This window comes from Mytilus galloprovincialis, chromosome 14, assembly GCF_965363235.1.
Source record: "Mytilus galloprovincialis chromosome 14, xbMytGall1.hap1.1, whole genome shotgun sequence".
Lineage (NCBI taxonomy): Eukaryota > Metazoa > Mollusca > Bivalvia > Mytilida > Mytilidae > Mytilus > Mytilus galloprovincialis.
In genome coordinates, this window is record NC_134851.1 from 15,656,100 (window position 1) to 15,667,810 (window position 11,711).

At 29.5% G+C, this 11,711-nt stretch overlaps 1 protein-coding gene across 5 annotated transcripts in view; it reads left to right on the plus strand.

Annotated features, from left to right (window-relative positions):
• LOC143058850 (alpha-1,6-mannosylglycoprotein 6-beta-N-acetylglucosaminyltransferase A-like) overlaps positions 1 to 11,329 on the plus strand; it is a 66,009-nt gene extending 54,680 nt beyond the window's left edge. For all 5 annotated transcript variants that reach the window (XM_076232323.1, XM_076232325.1, XM_076232324.1 and 2 more), the window contains 4 exons: positions 479 to 625; positions 1,242 to 1,361; positions 2,380 to 2,563; positions 3,859 to 11,329. In XM_076232323.1, the coding sequence (XP_076088438.1) occupies positions 479 to 625; positions 1,242 to 1,361; positions 2,380 to 2,563; positions 3,859 to 4,118 (711 nt within the window). In that variant the 3' untranslated portion in view covers positions 4,119 to 11,329. The remainder of the gene's footprint in view (positions 1 to 478; positions 626 to 1,241; positions 1,362 to 2,379; positions 2,564 to 3,858) is intronic.
• Positions 11,330 to 11,711: the final 382 nt, after the last annotated feature.

Genomic DNA, 11,711 nt, shown 5'->3' on the forward strand with positions numbered 1-11,711 from the left:
CAATATAAAACCACAGATCAAAAAATTAAATATTTTTATTTAGCAAGGGTTATTTTAAGCTAGAAAAAAATGTAGGCGACCTGAAATAATCTTCTGGCCACTGAAATTTTGAGTTGGCCACTTCATTTCAGAAGCTACTTTGAGGGCTGCATTTTAACAAGACATGGCTGCATATTGATAAATCACACACTGCCAAATGAATATACTCATTTAGTTTACATAGAAAAAAAGAACAACTACTATACTCTACGTTATATATCATCAGTATTTTTTTGAAATGCCCTGCAATGGCTACAGTCTAGGCGTGATTGGAATTACTGGTGCTATTGTAATATTTGGGCAGTTTAATTTGATGTAACAAGTTTTAATTTGGTCAGAATTTTTAACAAAATGCAATTTATGGAAAAAGGTTAAGATATTTCAATTTACAGAGAATATTCTGAAGTAAATGTTTATTATTATTTATTTTCAATTACAGATATTTATAGGACTGGGATTTCCCTATGAAGGACCAGCCCCTCTAGAAGCCATAGCAAATGGTGCTGTATTTATAAATCCTAAATTTAACCCACCTCATAGTAGTAAAAATACCAAATTTTTTAAAGGAAAACCGACAGAAAGGAAGGTATGTATTGAGTATCTATTAAGCCGAAGAAAAAAAATCTGAGTTTTCGGTACCCCGACCGACCCTTTTTTCTGACCTACCAACCCAATTTTTCAAAATGATGTTACCAGAAACACAGATTTTTTTTTTTTAGGCCTTAATACTTTTTATAACTCTAGGATTCAGGGCTATATTTAAAAAAAAAGTAAAATTTTAAAACTCTTATGGAACCAGCCTCAATGAAAGCTATTTATAATGAAATGTTATATCTGTTGAAACACTCTAGGTAGAAAATAAAAGAGTTGGGTCAAAGAGACTTTGTAATCTTGTTTCATACCCTGTTGTACAAAAGTATGACAAGAGAAAAAAAATCAACTGCAATCATGTGTACTAAAAAGCTTATAAATTTCAAGAGTGATACTTGAAATCTTAAACTTAATACAATTTGAGTAATGATAAAAAAAAAGTACTAATATTTCTACCTTTACAGTTTTGTCAATGTGTTATTTAGAATTGATTATCAACTGTAATATGAAAATTTAGCTGAAATGGTCGAAAATCAAACACAAATTATACCATGTGTGTAAAGTTTTTTAATTTTTATTGTTGGATATTAAAATTGTTTGTATTTATGTAGTTGACAAGTCAACATCCATATGCAGAGCAGTTTCTTGGTGAACCATATGTATATACTATAGATATCAAAAATATACAGCAAGTCAAAGATACAGTGGCAAGAATATTGCATAGAAATGAGGTTAGTTTTTTTTTGTATACATTGGAGTAAGAATGGGTTCAGACAAATTACTGGACAGCATAATGCTGTGGATTCATTTATATTCATGAGTACCAATTTTCTTGGATTGAGGAAAACCAAATTGTGGATACTTGATATTATGGTTTTACCAACGCCTGCATACAATTAGTTTAAAAAAAATATAATTTGTTGAAAATAAAATATGTGGTTAAAAAAATGGGTACCCAATGAATAATTATAAATCCACAGTACACAGCACACAGGAGAAGGTTCATTAAAGGGCTAAATCAACCATTGATACCATCATAAAAATGTCTAAATTTGAATAGCAGGAGATGTCAAATACATATCATTGATGGCAGCAACAAATTAACACACAAACAAAAGTCATAAGGATTTTCATATCGAGAAGACAAGACAAATGTCACAACATTATGTAATGCTCTACACATCTGAAGTGAGCTCTCAACCCTCGTTTAAGGTGGAACCTAACACTACAGGGAGATAACTCTGTAAAGTCAGCTAAACGTTTTAATTACGTTGTGTTGTAAAAGGAATATTAAGCTTCTCATCAAAATTGGTGTTTGTCAAAATGCTATATAACCAGTGTAATTTTTCTGACAAAACAGTCGGTTCGAAATTTTCAAAATTTTTATATTTTTGTTAAAGGGTCAAAGTAAATACTTTGACAAAATTTTATGAAAATTAAACGAGCCAAATTAATTTTAGTGAAAGTGTTGGGTACCACCTTAAACCTCTTGTTCAAGTCTGAAGACAATTGTAAATGGAGTTGTCTGCAGAAACTTCCAAACATCTGTCATCAATACCAAATGTTGTAATGGAAAAAAATGAAAATGAAACAATTGGCTTGACCCAAAAGATCAGTATGTTGTACATAAAAAACTAACCAAAAAAAAAACCAAAAACAGGAATGGAGTCTAAAGTATATTTTAATCAATCAGAACATAAACCAATATTGCAAAAGATTTGTTTTATACTATATTCCTTTTATTTTCAGTTCCATCCTTACATGCCATATGAGTATACAGAGGAAGGCATGTTACAGAGAATGAATGCTTATATAGAACATCAAAATTTCTGTCAGTTTCAAAAACAACCAGCAAAGTGGCCTCCAAATAGTGCTGTAAAGTTTATCCTTGGTGAAAAAGGAGTATCATGTAAAGATGCCTGTTGGGCTAAAAGTAAGTTTATATAAAGATGTCTAGCCTATTGAGCTTTAAGTAAGTCATATGTAAAGATGCATGTTGGTCTTAAAGAAAGTATCATGTAAAGATACCTGTTGGGCTAAAAGTAAGTTTATGTAAAGATGCATGCTGGGCTAAAAAATAAGTGTATGTAAAGATGCCTGCTGAGCTAAAAGTAAGTTTATGTAAAGATGCCTGCTGGCTAAAAGTAAGTTTATGTAAAGATGCCTGCTGGGCTAAAAAATAAGTTTATGTAAAGATGCCTGCTGAGCTAAAAGTAAGTTTATGTAAAGATGCCTGCTGGGCTAAAAGTAAGTTTATGTAAAGATGCCTACTGGGCTAAAAGTAGTTTTCATGTTAAGATGCCTGCTGGGCTTAAAGTAGGTAGCATGTTAAGACGCTTGTTGGGATAAAAGTTAGTTTAAGGATCAACAAGTGACTGTTCGAAAGTAATCCCTTTAAGGATCAGCAAGTGACTGTACTAAAGTAATACCATTGATAATCAGCAAGTGTCTGTACAAAAGTAATCCCTTTGATAAATAGCAAGTGACTGTACAAAAGTAATCCCTTTAATGATCAACAAGTGGCTGTAAAAAAGTACTCTCTTTAAGGATCAACAAGTAACTGTTCAAAAGTAATCCCCTTAAGGATCAGCAAGTGACTGTACAAAAGTTATCCCGTTAAGGATCAGCAAGTGACTGTACAAAAGTAATCCCTTGAAGGATCAGCATGTCACTGTACAAAGGTAATCCCTTTAAGGATCACCAAGTGACTTTACAAAAGTAATTCTTTAAAAAGATCAGCAAATGACTGTTCAAAAGTAATCCCTTTAAAAAGATCAACAGATGACTGTACAAAAGTAATCCCTTGAAGGATCAGCATGTCACTGTACAAAAGTAATTCTTTAAAAAGATCAGCAAATGACTGTTCAAAAGTAATCCCTTTAAAAAGATCAGCAAATGACTGTACAAAAGTAATCCCTTTAAGGATCAGCAAGTGACTTCAAATGTAATCCTTTTGAAGATCAGCAGGTGACTGTACAAAAGTTATGTAATTGTTTCTGAAGACTTAACCAATATTTTGTGGCTTGATTAAACAGTACATAGCTAATATTAAGTTGATTGAAGGAAAAATGTAACTTTAAATTGTTTCTGCATTTTTAAAGATTTAAAAAAAAGTGGGTCTTTGGTACTGGCAAAGTACCAATTTCAATTGCTAATTTTTTTTATAAAACCATTCTTGCAGCTGAAATTTATTTAAAATCAAATATTAATTTATTCTTTTCTTTTCAGATTTGATCTGTGATCCTAGTCACTTCCGAGATATAAACTCAAAAGAATCGTTGCTTGAAAACGGAGCAACATGTGCTCAAAGTAAAGAAATTACCGGTATTCTTTATCCATCCTTTAATACAGTGACTAACGAGTGTGAAATTCAGAAGGAAGAATTCTTATTTAGTTGTGTTGGGGAACACTTAGAATTACAGAGACTTTGTCCTTGTCGGAACTATATCAAAGTTCAAACAGCATTGTGTCAAGGTTGTGAAGTATGATGTTGCCATGGATACAGTTAGAATGACATTTTGTGATATTGTACTTTATGTTTCATAGTTTGGGTCTGAAACTTTTTTTTTCATTTAGAAATTTTTATTTTTTATTTTCTCCATGAGATTTAGAAATTCACTGTTCAGAAAATCAAATCATTACATTTGTAGTGAGGTGTGTATTATCAATTCGGTAAACAATTAGATCATGGTAGAATTATTGTAGTTAGTTTTAGAATTATTCCATTAGATAAGATGTGGTTTGGTAGGAAAGGACTTCAAAAATCACCTCTCAATCAACATAATTTCTTCAGATAATTTTACTTACAACATGTATATCATTTGGACTTGCAACCATAAATGACCCATGCCCCTTGCCAAAATCTCCTTTTCTACCCTTCCATTATAATTTTTAGTTTTTCTAGCAGGTATAATATCTGTTTTTAAAGATAATAGTAGTAACACTTAGACATTTGCATATAAAAATACCATTTCATATTACTGACTTTCAACTTTTTGAATTTATATTTTTTCTACAAGTTACCTTTTCTGTAGTTATCTTGGACTTGGTCATATAAGAGCATTTTATAGAAGTGAAATTAATGTTAAAATTGGTATAATTTAGGGGAAACTTAATTGTTATATGTTTTCTATACATGACAAAGTTATCTGAGGAACAGTCAAACTCCCACCAAATTGCACCCATTATATGTTGGTTTTATTTCTTTTGGTGGCTCTTACTTGATAAAGTACCAGAATGTCCTACCGGTAGAAAAGGTAGCCTGTCGTAAAAATAATAAAATCAGGAATCAAAAGTCTGTAATTTGAAAATGGTCAATTATTTTGTATCAGAAATGTTAAATAAGGTGCTTATGTTTATGATGTCTGTTTGAATGCAATGTATCTGTTAATTTGTGAAAAAAATAAAAATTTTAAGTAAATCTTTTGAATAAACAAATCTGTCTTGATATATAAAGGTGCAATATGCAGATTTTGGGGAGAAATATTGGGAAAAATACCCCAAAACAGTTTTTTTTTTTGCAACAAAATAAAGCATTCATTGTTTTATAAACTTCAGCACTACAAATTAAAGTGATGGCATTGTTTATTCTCTGTTCATTGCAAATAACCTCACTCCATTGGTTGAATTTCCATTGTGTTGGCCAATCAAGGGGTTTTGGTGTATGCTTTTAAAAATATTACCCAGAATGCATTAGATTCTGAAAAGACAAATCAAAATCTAATGATCAAGAGCAGTTTTAAGTTTACAGATATGATAAACGTCGCATTTGATTTGAACATCCTCAATTAATGGTCATTAATTGCTTGTCCTCTACTTAAAAGTTAAAAGTTAATGCTGTATAAAATATATATGATTATATAAATAACTCTGGTGCCATGCATGGCAATCTTGATGTAATTATTTCTGTAATATTTAATATGTCAAAAAATATTTATTAAAAATCATTAATTTTATGAAAGTGTATTATAATAGCATAATTAGTTTTTGTGTAGATCTCATTTATTTTTAACCAAATTGAAACTTCGAGAAAAATTGGCAATGTTACCTGCATTGCATATATATTTATGTGATTGACCAATTTAATCAATGTATTGCTTGATATATTACATTTTTATGAGATATGAGCTGGGCCAAATAGAAATCAACCTGATGCAAATGTGAAAATCAAAAGTTCAAAAATCTCTATGCAAAGTCTGTAACTGGTTTAACATGGAGTTGGTATAAGATCCATACAAAACAGACTCAAATTCATATTTTATTTAGGAGATAACTATATTGTATTTTAAGCTCCGATGGCATTAATTGGGGATTTGATTGTCACAAATTAAGTTACCTGGCGACGCGTTGCGTGTACGTCCCATAGCATCAATTGTCAATTGATGCCATGTAAATAAGTGACGTTATCCAATCAAAATAAAAGTTACAAACATTGTTGCATTAGAATTTGTATTTAAATGTTCCAAATTCAATCAAAGTTTTATATGTACATGAATATCATGTATATGTGCACTTAGCATAACCATAAGGTCCATTTCTATCTGATGCAGCTCATATAGGAATCAATTTAAGATTTTAGCAATATATATGTTACTTTAATTAATTATAGAGATGCCAATTTAAAAAAAAAACTATGCTTAGTAAGCCTTCCTAGCCTTGAGCTTGGAAAAAGGGTTAGCAGTATTTGAGATGTTTATTTCTGTCAAGGTTGTAAATCATATACATAGGAAAATGGTTTAAATGAAAGTGTCTTCAAATAGTATTTTTCAAATTTAATATTTTTCTTCATAATTGTACATTTCAAAGCTTCACACTTACAGTTTATGATCATCAGTGGCGGATTCAGAAATTTTCATAAGTGGGGGCCCACTGACTGCCTAAGAGGGGGTCCGCTTCAGTCATGCTTCAGTGATTCCCTAAATAATCAACAATTTTTTTCCCAGAAAAGAGGGAAAACCCTTCTAAATCCGCATCTGATCATATGCATATAAATTGGTCGTCAATTCATTTTCATGTCATGAATCATGATGTCTCCAATGAATAATAGATGTACTTAGTAAAAACTATAAATGACTACCTCTCTGCAGACCCAGTAGCCAGTGTCCTTTTAATTTCATGTTTTAATTTAACTAGTTACAATTTTGAACTGTCTTGACAGTCATAAATGAAGTCATATAATCAAAATTATTTGATACTAAGGTATTTTTCATAATGTGCTTTGCGTTGAAATTAATGTTATTGGAAAAGGAAAAAAACTATTGCATTTTAATTTTCTTTTTGAGACCTTTCAATTTGTTTCATATTTCTGGAATTTCTTTAAACTTTTCTTTTTTCTCTTTTTAAAATTTAAAAAAAAAAAGAAAATTTTATTTCCAAAAGTGTTAAATTAACAAAATTTTATTTTCATTACACTTCAGACTATTGGTAAAATAATTGATATGTTAAAAAAAATATATTTGAATGTGTGTTGTTCCCGGTAATTGTATATTTAATGTATTGAAAAATATTCCAAATGTCAAATAATTCATTTTGTAATATTTTATATCTACCGTTTCATTTAAAACATGTATCTTTCAGTTTGTTGTATCCTTTAAATAGTTAATCAAAAACATCTGCATGATGAGTGAAACACAATGTGATATTAAAACTTGCAATTTTAGATAATTTCGTGGTTTTAATATAATTTAACATGATTCATTTTTTAGTGAATATAGAGAAAAGTATGTATTTTCAACAGAAATTTTGAACAGAGAGGGGGGCATTTTTGGGGGTTCAAATTGCCTTTTAGAAATGTGACTACCCTGCTAACAAAGCAAACAGCTTTATAATTTCCACCAATTGGTAACAAAGCTGCCATTACGATTCTGGAATTTATTGATATTTAAGTTCTTTAATAATAAACCAAAATCAGACCTTTTTGGGAAATTTGATTTTATTCTGAAATCAGACCTTTTATTTTACCTCTTTTAGCCACAGTTTTACTTAGATATTTTTGCTTTAATCAAAAATTTTGTAACAATCTTTAAATACAAAGGTTTGGTGGAATTTTCAGTGAATTAGAAAGTTCATTAATTGTTCAACCAGACATTAAATAAAATTTATTCTTTGTTTTGCTTTGTTAAATAACTTAATGAATTGGCTTTAATTGTTTTGATAGGCATTGAAATTTTTCTACCCTTTAAACTAATCTGTACATAGCCTATCCATTGTTTTCTCCTTATTCTGTCTCTTCCTGAACGAGCATGAAATATCTGATACTTTATATTTATCAATTAACAATTGATAAATAAAAAATGACATTTTAGAAAGAAAACAACAGTAAATGATATCCCTGGAAAAGAGGAAACAAATACATTCATTAAGGATGTACTTAGGTGAGGTTTTGGAATTTGTGTCAAATGTTCGGACTCCTTGGTGTTTTTCCATACAATACAATGTAAAAATATTTTGTCCCATAACACCCATTTATTTTTTCATATAAAACTTAATAGCTCATGAAAGGTCATTTACCAAAATTTTAGAAAATTCTTGATTTTCTTTCTTTTGTTTTGAGACTTAAATGATACCAATGCAAATATAAGGTAAAAGTCCAAGTCAGCCTTTTCCCGCCATATTTTAAATCTCAAATATCTCGAAAAGGAGATCCATGACCTATCAATATTTTCTGCTTATCTTTATCATTAATTGATGCTCTACCAGTTTATAGTATCAATTTTAATTTCTTAATTTCTTAATTTTTACCTAAACTCACCTAAGTACATCCTTAATGTTAATCTTGATCATGTAACACAGGCAGCACCATATGTACTGTGCATTCATTTATTATCATTTGGTACAATATTTATAGTCTAGAGAAAATGCTTTAGAGATTACCTTTTTACCTGCTTTAAATTCTGATGTTTGGTGTTCTCTGCTACCTCCAACAATAAAGTATGGCTGCCATGATATAACTAGGAGCACTGATAGTGGCTTTACACATGCACAGCTTAATTTTAGCTTCACATATACCTTCCAAATCTGCGTAAATGAGTACTGAAAGAATCTGAATGAATCCACAGTATTTCTATTATGATAAAATTGGGTCATATTTACCTCAATTATTTTTGTGTTCCATTGTATATAGTATTTGTTGCAGTCAAGTGTGTATTTAATAAAGGTGTCGAAATCATGTGGTGTATGGTGGGTTTTTTCTATCATATCATTTTTATTTAGGAGAAATTTACCCTAAATCTTTGATATGTTATAGTTTAAGAGTCGATCTTTTGAACTTCTTCAGTTGTTGTTGACTGGTGAAACACGAAACTATCTGATTTTCCCATTCATTTATATCTAGGAGTGTGCATAAAATTTTAACCAAGCTCCCAAACATTTCTTCAACAGATCTTTGATTATAAACCAAATGTATATTTCTTTTCCATTAGTAGTCTGTATATATATGATAGAACATTTTAGGTCTGTAAATTCAGAAATTTGTGATCATTTTATAATGGGTAAAATCTTGACTATAGGTTTCATCAAGAATTTGTATAGAAACCCTTGGTTTCATTAAAATTCTGGCTGAACTTTGATAGAATTATTTTTATGCAGCATTTCCTGAAACTACTAATTAACTTAACATCCATGATTTTTTTTGAAATCATTATAATAAATGCTAGCAAAATTGTGAATATGCAGTAGGTTGTTTCAACAATGAGAGAGACCATTTTAAAGTTTTCATTTGACCTTAGCTAGAAATAAAGGTCATAATTTATAGTCTTGTTGATAACTGCATTTTTATATAGAGAAAACTATCATACTTAATATTTGTATTTTTGAAATAAAATATTGTTATTTTTCATATAAATTAGACAAATAATTCACACTTGGAATCCCTTTTATTAACTTCTACAATTATTTTGGAAAAGTTACTGACTAAAAATGTGTTTAACAAAATAATTATCCCTAAGCAGCCAATTTAAAGTTTATGTATGGGTTTTTTATCTATTGATTTATGTTAAACAAAAATGAGGGAGGATTGAGATCTTATAAAACATGTTTTACCCACCTTTCAATTGAATGTGTCTGTTCAAAGTCAGTAAATGTTTTATTTGGTATAATGGTTTTTGTTATTTTGAGAATTGGCAGGGCCCTCAGACTTTAAACTTAACTCAGTGCTCTGAGTTCAAGAATCTGTGTTGGAAACACCAATTCAAGTATTTTGATTGGTTGAATTCTGAGTCTGAGTACAATGATAGCCTCAGTTCTATTTTTAAAATTTATCTATTATAGACCCCAGATAACTTGAAGAATGACAGTTTGTATAGAAACCTGTTTATTGTTTGAGACAGTTTGTTGCAGCCTAGATGATATTTCTTGTCTTTGGGTAACTGTTTAAAATTGATGTATACCCCTTATACTGCGGATTCTTTATTTTTCGCTGGATACCAATTTTAGATGATTTCATTCAGGTAAGGGTGAACAACAAATTTAAATGTAATATTAATAACAGATTTTCTGTAGGCCTGTGTGCAGAATTAGGCAAACACATGAAATCAAATATCCACGAAAATGTAAGTTTTACTTAATTCACAGAAATTTGTACCCAAATAAATATATGAATCCACAGTATTCATATTTGAATAGATACTAATCTTTATTCAACAAGACTACGCAATGATTTGAATTATTGGCAGAATAAATGGTGCTTTATTCAAATAAACCCATATGTCAGAAAATCAAATTCTAATTAAAATTGTACTTATTTTAGTGTTTTTAGGGGTTAGCATGTTTAGATATTTTTAGCATTTATTTGTCATACATTGCATTTTAATTCTATTTTAATCATTAAAAATGTGCAATTCCTTTGAAAATTTGCTGTATTGTTTTAGGGTAAAAGTTTGTATAAATACTGAGACAATCCAAATTTCTGTAAAAGTACGCAATATGATCAGTGCCTTTTGTTTCAAGAATTAATTAAAAACTAATTTAATCAAACATTGTTCAATGCCATTTATCTTTGAAATGTTATAACCAAGAAATAGTTTTTCTTTTAATGATATTTTCAAATGCCATACATATGCTTTGCCATCAAAGACTGAATAATTTCAAAGATTTTAGCAAATATGGTGCATTTTAAAAATTATGTTAATAAATTGGATATCTCCTCAAAAGGGGTTAACATTTTACACTGAAAATATATATACCACACTCTAAAACATAGGATTGTTGAAGTGTCGTATAAAATCTAAAATAAAGATTTTTCTTTATAATATCTAAAATAAAAAAAATTCTTTATAATATCTTAAATAAAGATTTTTCTTAATATCTATTACAGACTAAAAGTAAATTTAAAGGAAACTATAAAAAAAAAAAATCCCTTCAATGACTTCAGTGGTGTAGAAAATTTGGGTTAATTTTGAATGAAGTGTGTAGTTTAGACATCAAGAGCTCTGTATATTTGAAAAAGGTGGGAAGTACCTTTATAAGAGAAGTAACTCTACCAAAGGTTTCACCATATTAAAAAGAAATCAAGCTAACAAACAAGGTTAGCTATGCAGTGCTTTGTGTGAACTTCCATAATTAAACCCTCTTAATTTATGTTGTGAATTATGTCCTTTTTGTCTCATTGTTACTATAAATAGAAATGATGAAATTGTTATGAAAATATGTGATATAATGTCTATGTTTACATGAAATATACAAATAAATGATTTTAACCTTTTTTTAGTTGTTTATATTTCTTATAAAAAAGGAAATGAAATGAAGGAGGCGAAAAAATGTACTTCATGTAACAAAGGATATAAAAAACTTATCTAGGCACGGTAAGGTAACCCTGCCACATATATAACCTGTTCGAGGTCAGGAGCCTGATATTCTGGTGTTATTAGTTATAGACTTGCCATAATTTGAAAATAGTTTTGTTATAGATTTGGTCACAATTTTCTCATGTTTGATTTACATGTATTTCATGTTTTGTCTTTTAAGCTATTTTATAGAAATCCCTTCAATATGGGTTTGGTTCATTGTTGAAGGCATTCAACTTTGATGGATTGTTACAAATGTCTCATTGGACACCATACCACATCTTTTTGTTTTTATACGAC